This window comes from Calliphora vicina, chromosome 1, assembly GCF_958450345.1.
Source record: "Calliphora vicina chromosome 1, idCalVici1.1, whole genome shotgun sequence".
In the NCBI taxonomy this organism is placed as follows: Eukaryota; Metazoa; Arthropoda; class Insecta; order Diptera; family Calliphoridae; genus Calliphora; species Calliphora vicina.
The window spans coordinates 20071912-20090839 of record NC_088780.1 but is presented as its reverse complement, the minus strand read 5'-3'; the positions used below and the strand labels follow the sequence as shown (position 1 = coordinate 20090839).

Sequence of the window (18928 nt, the reverse complement as noted above, 5' to 3'; positions counted from 1 at the left end):
CTTGTTTTAGCTCTGTTTTCATACCAAGGTAGTTTGATAGATCCTCTCCATTCCAAAACGCTGATTTTGGTAGATTTGTTCAATACAATTGACTATTTTTGTCGACATTTCTATTTGATGGAATTTTCAAAAGCAGATTTAAAATCTAAAAACTCCTTTCGGGTTTCTGCAAATTTTATTTTAACAATAGTTGCAAGGTTATCAACTGTCCAGTATTTTCTTTTTGAGAGCCTGCTTGATATTCATTTAATTTTGCATAATCTTCACACCTTTTAGAAATTATTTAGGGCATTAATCCCATCATTATTTTTGCAATAACATTCACAAAAGAAATTCCTCTGTAATTGATCGCTATTTCGATGTTTCACATCTCCTCTTTTATCTATTGTGATAAACATCATAACTTGTTTGGCTTTCGAGCTCCATATATTCAACAAGATTGTTGAGCAAATTTCTATTGGACAATAGTTTTCAGGGTATTACGTATGTTGATGATGTCTCGCATATAATTGGATCGGCATTTCGGACATTAGTAGTGGGTTTAATTTGAACTCCTCGAAAAATTATCATGTACTCTTTGCATGGAAATGCATGATCCCAATCTTTCCACTCCATCGTCTAACCGATAGCGTAAATTGTTCTGAACTCATAGCTACCCTGGAATCAGACTTCTCAGGTGAATTGGTCTTTTAATAGGATCTTCGGCAGTAATGATCATAGGTGCTATAGGCACCACACCATCAAAGACCCCCTTTGCAATGTTACCATGCGACTTGGTAAGGGTATATACATATGTATGTATAAGTTTGTCATTCCTATTGTAATTTTCATATTTTTCATTTTCGACCCCATAAAGTATATACTCTGGGTTCGGTTGCTATTTAAAATCGGGAAAGTCGGTCCACAAATGCCTGAGATATAAACCACTATTACCTCGATTTGTTAACATACATATATCTCCATTACTAAGTCATGTACACAATATGAAATGAAATTCATTTCAAATACCATTTCAACGATGTACGTATTTATCGCCATGAAAATTCGGACAATGGATAAAAATCGGAAAAAATATTTTTTAATCCGCATTTTTTTTAGATTAAAAAAAATAATTGTTCTAATAAGAAGTCTTAGAGTTTTATCAGCATTTTATATGAAGTATAAAATGATTCTATTTAGCTGTACAATGTTGGTCCAACACTTGTTAGAAACGTAGTTTTAATCGGTATAAAATCAATAAAGGTTGGTGTTCGGCATTACAAAAATCATCACAAACGCGTAATACCCTACACACTAGAGTATTCAAAAGAAATTACACATTTCCATATGTAATTTCTTTCCAAAGTTTATTGCTATTATTTGCTTCATTGTTCTGAAAAAATAATAAAAAAAGGTATAATAATTGTGTGTTTAAAATCTATTTATTTTTCAATTACACATGTAATACTTGTCAAATACATATGAGGTACTTTTTAGAATTTTTTTACAAAATGATTTTTTGGTATTTTTATTTGATTTTTTAAATTTTCAAAAAAGTCCTTTTGTTCTGCGGCTCCTCATATAAAAATAAATTTAAATATACCGAAATTATCATTATCATAGCGTTGTCATTACCATTTAACTGTTTCGAATAAGTAGCCTTTGTATTATGTGAAAAATGTATACAGTACATATTATGTACTATAATCTCTACTTTTGACTACAAAAAAGTATTGCATACTTTAAGGATGACGAATTACAATTATTTAATTTCAGCCCTAAGATATGCCATCTTTCAGCGACAAAAGTACTTATTTAAAATTAAGCACCTTGCTGCTGATTTCTGATAGCCTGGTAGTTAACCAAAATTTGAAAAATCATTTCCGTGAGAACAAAACGCAAAACCGAGTAAGGAAAAAAACTAAAAACGTGGCACATTTTTTCAATTGCGATTTTTTATTAAAAACAAAATAAAACAAACATTTTTATATATTTTTTATAGTTTTTATTTAATGATTTTTTTTTGATATATTTTTCTGTTGTATTTTTTTTAAATCTCAGTTGAAAGAATTTTGGTGTATATAATAATAAAATAAGAAAGGATACAAGTTTAAAGTCCAAAATACATATTTTTTCATTTATAAAATTTCAATTTCAGTTAAATTATAACATATTTATTTCAATATAGATTATAAACAATAAAAAATATTTTATCGCAATGATTAAATTTTAAATAGTTTTTGTTTTAAAGCATTTAAAAAAAGGAGACGTAATGGAATTGACTTGCTAACAAAAAAAATAATAAAATACAAGCTTTAATAATAATGGTGTTAAAAAAAAGAGTCAAAACTTATACTTTGCCAAAAATCGTTAGAAGAATAGAAGGAAAACTTGTTTTATTTTTTAAAGACAAAAAAGTTTTCTTCTAATTAGTTCGTTAAAACATACAGCATATAATATTTGTTATAATTGTTATATGTGTGAGTGTGGTTACTATTATTTTTTTTTTATTATAATTAATATGTATATTTATATAAGTAAGTATATTGTATATACCATAATATATAATTATTTTATATAATAATGCAATTTAGCGAAAGAAAGCAGTTTTCTTTTACTTTTATTTTTTCACTTCGTTTTCTGTATTGTTTGTTTGTTGTCTGTTGTTGTGGTGGTGTAGTGTAATATTGTTGTGTGGATCACTTAACTTTATTTAACCTTGGGCTGAATTAGCATTGGCCAATTCCCGATAGGCTTCTTGCAGACCGTGTTGCATTTCAGGTGTTAGTTGGCTAGCACAGACTTGGAAGACTTCGGGATTTGATTCGACTTGTTTGACAATGGCCAACATACGTGAACCAACTTCACTAATTACGGCCACCACTTTGTTAGCAAATGCTTGAGCGATTATGGAAACAATACGTGGTAAATTACAATTGTTGGCACCCAAAACGACCGGATGATTGGCCTGTATTAAATCACACAAATAACCATAAATATGAGGAGCCTCGTCGCTGTCTTCGGTTACGGGCAACCAGGAGAACCTACAACAATTAACAATATTATTTAGTTTTATTTTATTTTTTTCATTTGTCGAATTTTCCTGCATTCTTACCAAACATTAATGATTTCGTCGACATTTTGTAAAGCAGATTTGTTGTACATTAATATTTTTGTTACAGCGGAAATGGCATTCTCTGTGGGATTAATGTTTTCGGGTTCACGACTCTTGGGATCGTTGACAACTTGTACCAACAATGGAATGATTTGTGCACAGGTTACAGCAAATTGCTCGCCACCAAATTGACCCAAAACACCGCATCCGTAGGCGGCAGCTTGGCGTACTTCTGGAGATTTATCGCTAACATATTGCAACAACGCAGGTGTAAAGAACTGTTGATAAGGAGCACAAGCTGGACCACAGAATTCTAAAAAAATAAAAACAAATTTTTTTTATCAAATAGTTATACATTTCTTCAAACTAAATTTGTTTGGCGAAATTTCTTTGTGAATAAAAAAATTTAGGTTATGGTGAACAAAAAAAATGTTAGTGAAAAACTTTTTTGTCGAAAAGAAAAATCGGGTAACAAATTTTAATAAAAGCTAAATTTTGCAAAAAAAAAAAAATAACAAATTTTTTAGGAATATTCTAGTATACGTTTTTCCACACTTACCAATAACATCATCGAATGCACACAAACCCCATTGTCTGTCCGACCATGAACGTGCTGGATCCAAAAGTTTTACAAAGTTCTTGGCAACTTGTTCAAAGTTTGGCAAAAACTGTGCCTTGTTGGTCACGAACAGTGAATGCAAGATATCTATAACTTTGGACAATATATAAGTATCGGTATCGTCTTGTTCGGCCAACTCTTCTTCTACACCGTCATCGTAGTCTTCTTCGGTGCGTGCGGCCAAACGTTTGTCGGCACGTTCGAAATGTTCATCCATATATTTGGTGATGATTTCCAAAACTTGTTTCATGGCGTCTTCGTTGAGACAGTTGGGTCCGAGGGTTTCGATACATTTGGCCAACGAGTTCAAGAGTTCAGCTTGTACATCGGCTTCGGGTTCAGTGACAATTACCTTCAAGAGTTCGGGGCAAATATACAGCCACATGCCTTCCAAGTACTGGGGTCCCTTGATTTTAGCGCAATCCAAAAGATATGGCAAAGACTCGGCAGCAGCAGTGCGCACACCATCGTGGAAATAGAATTTCAACATGGGCACCATTAGGCGTACAACTTCTTCGGCATAATCAGCAAAACCATCCTTGAGCTCACGAGCATAGCACACTAACATTTCGCAGGCCGAGGCCTTGTCCTCCATGCCGGCGGTGCGAATGGCAAAGTTCTGTTGTTCTCCCAAGTTAATGAAGGACCAGTCGACATCGCCCTCAATATCTTCCACCTCATCGTTGTCCAACAGAGCAACTTCAGGTTTCATGGCAGCCGTACGCATAACGGGACCCATAACCAAGGGTAGATATTGTTCAAATTGTTTGCCCAAAATCTTGCACATACGAGCCCAGGCGGTGATCAAATACGATGTCTGGGGATCGTCATCGGGCAAATCGCCTTCGGTATGAGTCTTCAACAACATGTCCATGACTTCTCCGGCATCTGTGATGAACTTCTCACGGCCAACGGCCAAACCAATCAAACTGACACATTCAATAGTCTTGCCACGTAACATGCGCAAATCTTCCGAGTTGGCGTTTTGAATGATGAACTTTAAGCAAGGCATCAAACGATCATAGTAGGCAACAAATTCCTTTTCACATGTATCGGCGACCGAAGCAATTGTGGTGACCACTTGTTCCAACACCAACTTATTACCCTTCTCCACCAATTCCTTGAATTTAGAGTTAAGTACTGCTTCCAATTTCGCCATAATGCCATCCAAATAACGGGTCAAAATGTTTTTAGGACAATCCTCGGAGAAGTTGACCAGGGCAGCACCAGCATGAGCCTGCACGCGTGGGTTCTGCACATCATCCAACAGGGAGAGTAGACCGGGCACAACTTGGGCATGGAATTTCTTTTCAAAAGTGGGAGCGAAATCGGTAGACATTTGTCCGATGGCATTACAGGCGGCATAACGAACACGGGGATGAGGATCGCTCAAGAAGTTCAAAACACCTGACATCACTTGCTCCAACATGGCTTCCATTTGTTTGTGGCAACCTTCACCAATGGCTGAGATGGCCATAAGGGCAGCATAACGTTGCTTCCAATCACTGTGACCCAACATGGCTGGCAAAGAGTTCATGACGTGGGGTAAAACCGACTTTCCACCCAAACCACAAGCCAAACGATCCAAAGAGGATTCGGCTATCACGTTGTTGTCGCTGTTATCGTCGTCGGTGACAACATCTGAAGTGGCCCAATCTTCATCATCATCCATATCGGTCATCATTTGCAACACCAAGGGAATCAAAGCATTAACATACTTCTCAGCACGCTTACGCACCATGGCGGGAGCATTTTCGGCCAATGATACCATAACTTCGAGTACCAAATGACGCCAACTGTCTTCAATGTCTTGTGAGCTGAAAACCTAAAGAAAAATTATTTTTGTTTAAACTCATATGTCCCTTTCTTCTATCCTTTCATCTTACCTTCATGCAAATTTCGAAAATAACTTCCAATTGTGGACGCAAGAATTTTGGACAAGTTTCTGTCATGTCAATCAACAATTTCACCAATGATTGATCATCTTGGGCCTCAATACTTTCGGCTGTGATCATAATCATGCGTGGCAACAAATCACCAAACTGCTTATAGATGACTGCCTCCTTTTCCTTATCGTGCTGCAAGATGAAAGCACCGATAGCGCGTACAGCTTGGAAACGCACTTCAGCATCAGCTGTGGGTTCCATGCTCTTTGACAACATCTGTTTGATCAAGTCCAAATATTGAGTCTCTTGATTTCCAAAAATCGATGGTACACTAGCGAAAATACGCAAGGCTGACTCCTGCAATTGGGGTGAGGGCGAATTGGCGCATTGGAATAAGAATTGCAAGAAATCGGGCCATTGATTGTTGCCATCATCATCGATAAGATTGCGTGCAGCTTCGGCTACTACTTCACAAATTTTACGACGTAAATTGGGTGTTACATCTTGTTGGACGGCGAGTAAAATTTGTTGTAGTAATTGGCCTTGAGCTTCTTGCGGTAACTAAACGTAAAAATAAAACAAAACAAAGAGAAAAGAACAAAAACAAACAGTGCGTGTAAATTAAATTTGTTCAACAACGATGTAGTGTTTTTTTTTAATGGGAATAATGAACAAGTGATTGCATAAAAATATTTAAATGGTTTTCCAAAACGTAATACAGCAAAACAAAAATGCACACACGCATTCACTTTTCTTAATATACGGAATTTTTATATTGCAACTGGTGTTAATGGATTAAGGCTTAATAAAATGTAATGTATTAAATCGATCAATAAATAATTCACGTTAAAATATGTTCATATGTAAAAATGGATAATGTTTATTAAAAACGTGTGCAGCATTTAATGGTTTAAGTGCAGATTAATACATTTTTATAGTTTTTGGGCCTAATTTAATAAAATGCAATGACAAAAGTTAAACAAATTTTGTATGGAAAAAATTCAAGTTTAAAACCATTTTCCCAGTATTAATCATATAAATGTTTTGTGTTTCGATTTATAAAATGAGACCATTAGTTAACAAAGTTGTGCAGATGTTCTATTAATGAAAATTCGAAAACTAAATAAATGCCTACCAGTAGAGTCTTAAAACCTTTTCAAGGTAGGCTTTCGTTACAGGATTATACGCGATAGATTGATGTATAATGGTTATAAATTATTGGGGACATTGGAAAAGTTGATTTCAACAGACAGGCGGATATGTCTATACCGACTTCACTATCAATTACGATTCACAATATACCATATACTTTATGAGGTCGCGCAAATAACCAAATATGACGGATTGTAAAGGAAAAATAAAAAGGCAACGCACTATTTTTAAAGTGTAACTTTTTAGATGCAAATATTATGACACTCTCCTTTTTCTGAACTCAATCCAATTGAAATCATATATATTAAGGTTTAGAATAGTAATTGGTTAAAAAAAAACCTGATAATTTTCGTACTAATTTGAAGAAGATAACGTCATCATAATATTCAAGAAGTATTTGAAATGTAGTCTTCAAAATGTTAAAGATTAAAAAAAATTGTGAACAAAATTTTCTTTTCCCGCCAACATGTGTATTGTTTTAATTATGTGAGCAAACCAATAAATAAATTAATTGGAACAGTTTATATTTTCATATTTTTTTCTATTAATATTCATATTTTTTGTATTGTCGGCCTTCGGCCAAGCGAAGGGTCTTAAAACTCTGCGGTGTACCATATTATATATCATATAAATGGTTTTTTAAAGGACTATTCAATGATCAGATAATTTTCTAAATATACAATAAATTTACTATATTGACTTTAAATTCCTATAACTCCTAAACTAAGAGAGATCAGGCAAACATTTTAACGTTTTTGTGCTCAACACCAAAAAAAATATTAAAATACAAGCAGTGACTTTGTGTTTGTAATCAAACAGTAATTTGTTGAGAGCATTTAATATATCGATTGATCCTTATTTTTTAATAAATAAAAGAAATAGGGAGTTACTCTGTAATTCGATTCGAAAGAAAAAACTTTCAAATTACAATGCATCATTTGGAGTCTAGAAAGGAATAGTGATCTGATATAATTAAAATAAAAGTACATTAGTTCATTTCTAGGAAATAGGAAATACTAGTGTAACTTCCTGCAAAAGAAATTGTTTTATTATACATTTAAAATTGTACATAAGCTAAATGTTAAAGCCTAAAATTAATTTATTTGTAATTATTGCTTCTGCCTCAACAACCCCACACAACTAGTAAGTATTATTACTTTATTAACTTAATTGACCTGACCTTAGTGTCAATCTAAAACAAAATTTTAAAGTACAAAATAATAATAAAGTGGGACACAGCATAAAGCTAAATACAAAATATACTATTGAATTGTACAACGGCAACAGAAATTAGCCCTGACATAACCTAATTTTTTTTATTTTTTTGTTAAGTTTGCTGCTGCTTCTTTTTTACTCGTACACACAATAAAAACACATTTCTTTCTTTCATATAATCAACAAAATAAACAGAAAATATTAACGAGTAAGTAGTACATACGAAGAATATGTGGAGGGATGGGATGTGTGTTGTTGTGGGAAAGGTTGGATGGATAGATAGATGGTAGTCTGACAGACTACCTGCTTGATTTTGTTTCTTTAATTTTTTGCACAAATTTAATTGTTAGTGTTGCTGTGTGTGTATGTTTATTTTGGCAAAACGAAAGATAAGAAAAAGAAAAATGAAAAAAAAATGGCAATGCCATAACAACAAATGTACCATGATGATAATAAATAATGAAAAAACAAGTACATTATTAAAAAATATTAAATTAAATAAAGATTATTAAAACGTTATATGTGCATGTTTTATGAATATATTGCCTGCATTGTACTCACCTCTTTATAAAATTCTAAAAATTCTGAAGTGAAAAGGCGACGCAATAGAACGGCAGCCATTTGACGGGCTTCTTCGGATTGTTGGCCATTATGTAGGGTGGCTAATAGATGAGTAACCTTAAGTTCACGGGGCACATTGTTGTAAGCATCCTAGGGATATAACAAAGAAATTCAACTTATTAAACAAGCTATATAATAAAATATGTAGATAAATATAAAGATTATGATAGATAGTTTCAAGATTATTGTTTATATGTACTACATGGCAACATTCCATTGCAAGGTCACTTACATATGCATATAGTACGTACATACAGAGTTCTATAATATACCATAGTGGGGTGGGGGTTTTGTAAATGGCAGGGAGAACATTAGAATTAGCTCTTTATGTAAATATACTACAACTAGTGGTAGAAATAAATCAATAGGCACCATACAAAAGAAACTGCATGTATTTCGTGATTTAATTTTGCAAACTCATGCATTTTTCATTTGATTTTTTTTATATTTTACAAAATGCGTCATTATATTTAGGATCACATTTTGGGGTCTTCAACAAACTTGCCCACAGAATAGCAACCACCCGCCACCACCCTATAAACAAAACAAAAAAACACCAGAGTGACAGTTGTTGTCAGTGTGATGTTTTTTTCTTTCTTAATTATTTTTGCTATTGTTGGCTTTGTTTTGCTTCCGTTCCATGAATCATTTTTATTAGGAAATTAATACACAATTTTCTATAGTATATTGCAATAAGAATAAAAATTCTTTTGAATTTATGTACTTTTAGCACAAATTTAAAAGGTTTTTTTTTAAATATAGCAAAATTCATGGAATTCTATTAATAATGGTTATTTTTGACACCATATATATTTTATTAACAATATGAGAAAAATATATAAAAACACGTTTCGCGCTATAAAAGAAATCCACCACAGCATTTTTGCCATGTTCGCCTTTGGGTTAAGTTATGGAAAACACACGAAGTGGGGCTGAACCTCCACACCAACATGGATAATAAACACCCTCGAATATGTTCCAGAAAAAAATAAATGCTTCCTAATTTTTCACTTTTTTTGAATCTTTATTAAAATAAAATTTTTTACACACCTCGGCTTGTTGTCTCACTTCATTATCGGTAGATAATAAAGAAGTTAAAATTTGTTGGAACTGATCAGCTGCCATTGTTATTTTGTTGTTAAATTGTTGCTGTTTTTCACAATATATTTTCAATTCTTTAATATGGTTGACAAATTTATTTTGATTTTTTTTGTGCTCTTCGTTTTAACTATATATATTATTCTTTTTTCTTTAGTTTAAAATAAATTATCCGCCTCGCAAACCGCACGCAAGCACGATGCAAAAAAAAGAACCAACAAAATTCGTCGTTAGTGATGGTATGCAAGGTAACGAGTTAAGTGTGTTGAATGTAGAAAGCAAAGTAGTCGGTAATTGGTGGCATTGCCAAGTCGGAAAATTATTAGAACAAGGATGTTGTGCTGGCAATAACATTGTGTTTTATGAATTCGCCGTAACTGATAGCTGCAATAAAGTATTGATATCGTAATTAGCACATTATGGGTATTTATATAAACATAGAGATTTTATATAAACTAAAACTAAACCACTTTAATGAAAAGAATTATGTATTTAAATCAAGGATAATATACAAATGAGCCCGACCCATTAAAAAATTACATAATTTTGTATACCCCAATATCATGACTGGTAAGGGTATATATAAGTTTGTCATTCCGATTGATATTTCTACCAAGGTTGGCTACAGTTACCTTTTCAGATCGACTACCGTTACCGAAATAAATGTAAATAACATTACCGTTACCGATATAATCGTAAATACATATAATTTACATTTTTGGAAACTTTATTTTCACACAAAAACTTTTCAAATTGATTTTTTTAAAAAAAAAAAAACTGGAATTTAGTTTATTTTTTTAGACATTCCATTTTGATATTTTTAATTTTCTTTTGTTTGACATTTTAAGGAAATTATAATTGAGAACATACTTTCTAATAATTGTACCTGGTTGATTCTGCCATAAGTCAGACCAAAATTACCGTTACCAAAATAACAGCAAATACCATTACCGAAATAATAAAAATTTGCGTTATCCTTATTCTTAAACCGTTATACTTTCTACATTTCTCATAACGTATATTGGGCCCTATATTCAAAATGTGCTAACTAAAATTTTGGGGAAAACCATGATACAACAACGTAAGGTACACCCAGTAGAAAATAAATTCTCAATTATACAATTCTTGTAACGTCAAACAAAAGAAAATATAAAAAAATCAAAGTTTGACGTTATAGGGCTAAATATTGAAAACTCTCCCCAGTGATTCTACCTTCTACAATTATTGTATCATGGGGAAAACTACTTTTTGATGGCAAAAAAAAAATATGATATAAATTTCAAAGCAAAACAAAATGATTTGTTCTCGTTTTATATAAATTTTTGTTATTCTGCTATTCTGAAAATTTAAATTTCCAACATTTTTAAAAATAATAATTTATTATAAATCTACCTCATATCTTAATGCTATTTAAATTTGGGAAAATCGGCACCTCCATTTTTGACCTATTTTGTATCTATATTTGGATTACATTTCAAACACGTAGCCAACATTTTTTTTCACTCAAAAAAACTTGTTTCTTAAAGTAAACGTTGGTGATGGGTGGTATCTAAGATTCGGCACAGCAGAATTCAGCTTTCTTAACTGTTTGTTGTGGTGTATACTAATTCACAAGTCTGGTTTACTTTATTTTTTATTAGTTTAAAATGTTTTAATTAAATAATTTAAATTATAATAGACTTAAAAACGTAATAATTACAAATGAAATAAAAATTATTGTACAATAAACAATTATTTAACAGATATGTACAAGATATTAAAAACCTATTAAAACATTACTTTACAAACAATAAAATAATACTAACAAAACCAATAAAACATAATTAACAACTACATCTTCCGCGACATGTTTGACCACAAACGCAACGAAAAATGATACATCATTTCCACCATACTAAGTATTGAAAAGCCCATAAATAAACCGAAAATACCACCACAATTGGCCAAAAAGTCGGTTACACCATACAATTCAGAACGTTTGGAGGTAATAAATTGATTTTCTTTGAAATATATTGCCAAGCGTGTCATTTGTGAACCGGGAAATTCTTCGAAAAACTCTGTATCACCAGCCGCTTTTAGCATATCTTCCAAATCGAAATTAGCCTGAGATATTTCAGTATTATAGACAAGAGATGTACAAGCTGGCATACAGTTACATTCCGTTTCGCCTCTATAATTAAAATCGGTATTTTTTAGACCTTCACTGAACTCTTTGAATAATAAATCATCTTCGGCTCGATTGTAACAATGGATCTTATCCTCCCCACACACCGGCATATCAATAGTACGAGGCATTGAAAATTTAACACAGCCACACTTGCTGTAGGTAAAATTTGTCAAACACTCTAGTTCACAATTATTTTGGGTGTAAATTTTGAAGAACTTCAGATGGCGTTCACTATTTAAAAAACACTGACGCCGATGTGGATGATAATCAGATATACCAGCTGATGTTGTAATCATGTTTGGCTTAACTGCTATCGAAACTTCTTTACTCATGGGTATGCGTACAAATTGTTTTGATACTAAAGGCACATCATTCGGTGAATGTAAAAGAACTTTGAAACCTTGTATAGGGCCACGACAAGCATAGTCAACTTCTTGTTTGAAACTTTGTAGGGCAACAAATAGGCCAGCTCTTGTTCCAGCACCCAATACTCTCGCTGGATAGGTGCGCACAGAAGAGTCTTCTGCGTAGCCATCTTCTAAAGACCAACTTAATGTGCGGTTAAGAGAGATGCTGTATTTTGCTGAACCTCCTAGACTCGCTCTCTGATATTGGTAGGTATCTTCACGATACAAATCGGAATTATTTAAGCCATTAAATGTGAAACAAATACCCTCTTCGGTGAAGGTTTGTGTAAAAAGTTCATCGCACTCTCCAAAGTGACTAAACCACTTGCAATAAAAGAAATGTCTCTCAAAACTTGGCAGCATTTTACTCAACATTTTAAAGTAATCTATGGGCTCCGATACTATGCGTGGTATACCTTCATCAATTGTTTCAGTTCTACAGATGTGTAACAATGTCAAGAACTCATGTAGCTCTTCTGTTGTATTTAAATTTGGTTTAAATGCGTTTTTATCTTGGACAGTGGATTTTAGCATGTCCAACATTTCACCAAAGTTTAGACCTGTGAATGTAATTGCTTTAAATGAATAAATAAAATTATTTTATATTGTTAATACCTTCAGTTTTCAAAACCCTTTTGGTTTCTGAGCATATAGTTACTGCTGGAAAGGGTATACTCCACACAGGGGTAGATTTTTCCGAAAAACTAACAATTACCGGAGTTTCATTCCATTTATTATAAATATTTTCAATGAGATTCGAACAACAGTATATAGATACAATGAAAACGCTTAACCAAAAAAACTTTTCCTTCCATGGTCGTGCCTCTCCCAAATATTGTACACCATGTATTGAGGTATTGGCACAATATTCAAAATATATTTGCTTGATACCCTGCCACAGAGATTTCTTTTTGGGTTCATTTACCATTTCATTATCCAAGCATTCGAGGGGGATGCTTTGAATGTCGCCATTAATGTTATTGTTAGCACTGATATCATATTTTTTTGATTGCATTTTTAACAATACAATTATAATTTAACATTTATTAAAAACCAATCAGATTTGGTGAATAAATATAAATATTATATACAAATTAATTAAATTATAAAGTTTTAGACATGAGGTTTTTGTACATGATACCGTTAATTTAATTAGAGTTGAAATTTTTTGGAGTTTTTTTATCCTAAAAAACAAATTCATGTGTATTAACTTTAACTTAACTATGAAAAACTTTCAACACTCAATTCTTTGAAAAAATATATGCTAAAATACAGGATTTTTTTTTAAAAATTTGAATTTTAAAAAAATTGGATTAAAAAAAAATATATATTTTTGAATTAAACGCTTATTTTAATACAGGAAAAAAACGTAAAATTATTTTAAATACAAAATTTGTGTTTCCATAATTGAGTTTATTGAAATCTAGAGATGTAAAAATCTAATACAATATCAACTTTAACAACTTATTTAAAATGTTTGTAAATTTAATTAGTAATTTAATACAGAAAGAAGTTACTATTATCATTAGTATAGCTTTAACCAAAATAACAGCAAATATTGAATGGCTGCGATTTCAACTCACTATTAATATAGTTTCAGATTCAAACAAATAATTGCCTAAAATTTGTAAAAATGTTAATTTAAATTGTTTTCCGGAAAAATATTAATATTTTTTATATACCTAAATAAAATTAGCATTTCTTTTTCCATTTGAGCGTTCGAATCGGCCAACCATCATTTTTTGTATGAAAAAGTCGAAAAGTTAAAAACGCCCATGACTAATAATAAAATCGCGTCATCTTTATTTAAAGTATTGTCAATACTTGCAACAGCTGTTGTTTTGTTATATGAAGCGAATTAGAAATATTACCTTGCGGCGAAAAGACAGAAAAACAACAGAAGAAAGTTTTATTCAATCAAATAGGAATCAAATTATATTAAACATTTCAACGAGGTATGGCCAATGCATTAGCACTTAGTCGAGAAAGCAACAATCCACGTCTGGAAGAACATATGCGTTTTATTTGTCCCGAGTGCGGCAAGGAGAACAACACACAACAGGAGTGGCGTAAACACTTAAATATTCAGCATAGTTACGCTACTAAGACAATAGAGGATTTCGACTTTAAGGAAATCGATGATAAATATCATGAATGTCAAATTTGCATGAAGTGGGTAGCAAATGCCCATCAGGCTATAGCACTACTGCAGTACCATCGTTTCCTGCATTTGCCCTATGCTCGAACATACCGCTGTAAACACTGTCCGGGATCATTTACACGCAAAAAAGCGTTAGGTGAACATTTGTTTAGATTTCACAATGATTTAATAGCCAAACTGAATAAGGAACGTAAAATGCAAGAACTAAAGAGAACTTTTAATGAACAAAGTCCCAAGTATAATAGCGAATTTTATATGAAGTATGTGTGTCCCTTGTGTGGTAAAATTTTCAATCGTTTCAATATTTGGCAACAACATATAGATGCGGCCCATAGTGCTACCTCTGTGGATTTACGTATGTTTCGCATACAAAGTACGAAAAACTATTATTGTGCTAAATGTTGTCAAACACTTTACGATGGTCCCTCCAAGGCACAGCAGCAACGTCATAATTTTACCCATCAGCCATATCCCCTGTATTTTCAGTGTGCGTATTGCCCGACTGGCAAAAGTTATAAATCTGAATTACTATTGCATGTTATCAAGTCGCACGCAGAGAAATATGAAAAGTTTAAGGAATATATAAGGAAACCTATCGAATGGGGTGGTCAAGCGGATAAGAATGTTATAAGAGAATTAGATTTATTATTGGGAGATAATGATCTTCAACAAACTGATATTTTACAAAAAGCTATACAGGTAAAAGGGTGATATGTTCTATTTTTTTTTTATTTTATTTTTATTTATATCTTAAAATCCAATAAAACGATGAATCTTATATAAAATAGATGCACTGAATAATGTAGATAATGTTATTAATAGTGTTTATAATAATTACATAGAACATTAAATGATTAATAAGCTTTTTGTTTTCTTTTCTTATTCGTTCTATTACAGGATAGTTTTATAAATCTAGAAGAAGAGATGGAATTTAATTTGAAATTTACTCATGAACTTGCCTTAGATCAAAGCCTTAAAGAATTAGATGATATTCTTAATTCCGAAATCGATCCAAACCTTCAATTTAAAACTAATAACATTGCAACCGAACATGAATTTGATGATGATGAATTGGAAGTAATATACAAAGAAATGTTTGAGGAAATTGACGATCATAGCGTTAACAATGTCCAGGATTTACTAACGAAACCAAATAGAAAACGTCTGAAACTAGACTTGTCTACTCCAGAAAATGGCCTAAAACTTAATGATTCTCTACAAAAAGAAATGCAAAAGTATATCAATTACCTGTGTCCAGAATGTGGGAATGAATTCGATTCACAATCTGTGTGGCGTACTCATGTCTTTGACCAACACAATTTGGCTAATGCAGTGGACACTAAATTTCGTGCATTTAATTCACAAAAAACTGCTTATATTTGTCTGGTATGCTACCAAATACAGCGTACCGCAAAACATTCGGAACTAAGACGTCATCATTTTCTACATATGCCCTATCAGGCATATCTCAAATGCACAATTTGTACTAAGACAAAATCAAGTAAACCAAAAATGCTGCAACACTTGCAATTCTCACATCTCAAAGATATACAAAAGTGTACAAATGTCACAGCATCGACCACAAAAACGATGGCCAAAAATTTACGTTGTCTCGATTGTGATAAATTGTATGTCCAGCAGACGAGATTTGAGACTCACTGCCGTCAGTGTCCACAACGTTTGCAGCCACTGGCTGTAGGCCAATATGATATAAAGAAAAATATGAAATTATTGGAGCATTTAAAAAATGCTAGCACACGTATTGCTAATCTATTGGAAGAAGAAGGTATAGATGTGTCCAGTATGAAGTTACCTTACAAATAGGAAAGAAATATGTTTAAATATACACACATACTTATATCCGTAGATATATAAAATAAAAACTATTATAAAATATAAATTGTGCTTATTTTAGTCTATAAATTTATACATAGTTTTAAAAAGTACGATCACTTTTAAAATGCACGTTCCCTAAATCAACAAAATCTGACATCAGCTTAACGTTACATACCTTGTGTCTGAATCCTAGAAATTAAATGTTTTACAACTAATTATTGTCTGTAACGTCTAAACTGTTTGAGGTGTTAATATACTTTCAACAATTAAGCACAATCGGTACATAAATCGCAGATATATAAGAAAACAAGTAGGAGAGCTATATTCGGCTGTGCGAATCTTATATACCCTTATATAAGAAAACAATTAAAGACAAAAATTTTGGTCCGAATTTCTATGGATAGATACACACAGTAATTAATTTGAGGCTTCGGGAAGTTGATTTCAACTAACATACCGATATGTTTATATCGAATCCGCTATCTATAACGATCCAGTATATGCATATACATATTTTATGCAGTCGCATATTAAAAATGTAAAATTTTTGGAAGTCAAAATGGTAGTCAAAAATGCCCTCAAATAAAATATTTTTCTTTAACTTTAAATGTTGGTCCATATCCAAATGGACCAAATCGGATAAAAAATATTCAGTATTCGAAAATAAAACATATTAAATCTCCGGAACTATGGACTGCTACAAAAAGTAAACATTTGGTTACGATCCGGAGTGGCGCCTATTAACTAGAGTTAATCTAAAATTTGAACTACGTTCCTATATGCATACATATGTATGTATTTAAGTAATTCTTCTGAGAAATAATTGGGCCTTTTCGGAAATGCATCACTGCGCCCATTTTCAGAGAACAAAAAGCGAAGTTTTCTAGTATAGAGCTGATTTTTAATCTGCCAATTTTTACTATTTTTTGTTTTCTCTTCAGGATAAACCATGCAAATGCTCCACGTAACTATAGAATGGTTAAAATTCTTACTATTCCTTGAGTATTCAGCGTTAATATCAGTTCTCAGCCATTTTATTTAAATAATCTTTATGCATTAATTTCCAACAATATTTTGTGAGGGTCACAGTCACTACGGAAAGTAGTTATTAATTTACTTACAGTTTTGTTTTATACTTTTTTGAGCATTTTGTTTTAAGCTTTATATTCATAGAAAACACAATTTAACAATTTAATTTATAAAAAGAACGCTAAAAATTTTATTAAACAAAACAATAACTTAAAATGAACGCGTTAAAACTTGTCGTTTGTACACAAAAACAAAACACTAAAAACAAACACAGAGTTGTTTTTCCACTATATAACGGTCACGTCAACATCAACTACAGTGTTGCCATACAAAATATTCATAATATGCCATGAATATAACCCAACAAACATACAATGAAACAGCATAAATTTTAATATTTTGTCATATGTATATGTTCTATATATATTTTGTTTAATTTAAATTATTATTAATTTTTTCATTTCTTTGATGTTCGTTTATGCTTTAAATGTTATTGAAATATATATATTTTTTTATTTTCTTGTTTAAAATAATAATGACATTAATGTGTAATACGATTAATATTATAATTATGTTTTTGTTTTATTTTATTTTATATATATATAATAATTTATAATTAAAAATGTACAAAGATTTTTTTATGGGGCTAATATTTTTGTTTGGTTTGTTTTTGTCTTAGTTTCAATATTTATGCCATATTATAAAATTGTTTGGAAATGTATCCCATAAAAGTGGAATTTTTAAACAAATTATCGAGATCTTTAAAGTGAAGAACAAGGTGAAAACTAAATGGAAATTTTTTGATATGAAAACAAATCAATATGTTGGGGTTTAAACTTCAATGTGTATCAATTCTTTGCGATGTTTGACCTCCTAATTTTACTTGCTACTGGGAATTGGAATGATCCTAGTAGAGCATGATAGTTAAATTTGTAATGCTATCAAATTGATAGGTTTTTATTCTTTTTATAAGCTCTTAAGACCTAAAAATTCAAGCACTTGAAGATTTCCTTGGTATTTGACTTGAATGCAAATATAATTTCCAATAAGCACTAAAGACCCAAAAATTCAAGCACTTGAACATCTTGTTGGAATTTGACTTGAATGTTTAATTATGTTTTAAACTTGAGAAATATTTGAAAACATTAAATATTTTTTAAACAACAAACATGTGGCTTGAATTTATGTTCCCTTTTTGCTGGAGAATGCTATTGGTATAAAGTGAAATACAACTATAATTCAATTGCTTGACACTAAACCCAACTTGAATTCCAGTAAAGATTTTTAACTTGAAAAATGTTTGAAAAAAATGTAATGTATTTCAAATAAAAAAACGTATTGACTTCATTCCTTTAAGAATTCATTCTTTATAGATTTAATTCCTTATTGAATCATTAAATGTTTTTTAAATTCAAATCAAGGGATTTAGACCATTTTTTCAATTCATTTTGGAAATGAAAAGTGAAACAAAAAAACTGAATGAAGAAAAAATATTTTAATTCAATTTGTATTAGATTTGAATTAACAAAAAATTTAATCATTCCATGGTTGCATGAATTCTGTTATGAATTAATTCAACGATGAATGAATTCTATTAAAAATGCCATTGAATGAAGCTAAGAATTATGTTTAGGTAATTTATG

At 31.5% G+C, this 18928-nt stretch overlaps 3 protein-coding genes across 4 annotated transcripts; 1 reads left to right on the top strand and 2 right to left on the bottom strand.

Annotated features, from left to right (window-relative positions):
- Positions 1-1961: 1961 nt before the first annotated feature.
- On the bottom strand, positions 1962-9879 carry Karybeta3 (karyopherin beta 3). 2 transcript variants are annotated; one of them, XM_065502714.1, is made up of 6 exons: positions 9638-9879; positions 8528-8677; positions 5600-6160; positions 3654-5538; positions 3095-3407; positions 1962-3023 (listed from the first exon to the last, which is right to left on the bottom strand). In XM_065502714.1, exons 1-6 carry the CDS (start codon positions 9710-9712, stop codon positions 2693-2695), a joined length of 3315 nt encoding a protein of 1104 aa, XP_065358786.1. In that variant the 5' UTR covers positions 9713-9879; the 3' UTR covers positions 1962-2692. The 2 variants fall into 2 exon arrangements, with proteins under 2 accessions (XP_065358786.1, XP_065358790.1); XM_065502718.1 differs by lacking the exon at positions 9638-9879 and adding an exon at positions 8820-8855.
- Positions 9880-11514: 1635 nt separating this feature from the next.
- rpk (ripped pocket) lies at positions 11515-13203 on the bottom strand. Its single transcript, XM_065498258.1, has 2 exons — positions 12875-13203; positions 11515-12819 (listed from the first exon to the last, which is right to left on the bottom strand). Exons 1-2 carry the CDS (start codon positions 13185-13187, stop codon positions 11516-11518), a joined length of 1617 nt encoding a protein of 538 aa, XP_065354330.1. The 5' UTR covers positions 13188-13203; the 3' UTR covers position 11515.
- Positions 13204-14169: 966 nt separating this feature from the next.
- Positions 14170-16320, top strand: LOC135952626 (zinc finger protein PLAG1). Its single transcript, XM_065502671.1, has 2 exons — positions 14170-15119; positions 15318-16320. Exons 1-2 carry the CDS (start codon positions 14217-14219, stop codon positions 16242-16244), a joined length of 1830 nt encoding a protein of 609 aa, XP_065358743.1. The 5' UTR covers positions 14170-14216; the 3' UTR covers positions 16245-16320.
- Positions 16321-18928: the final 2608 nt, after the last annotated feature.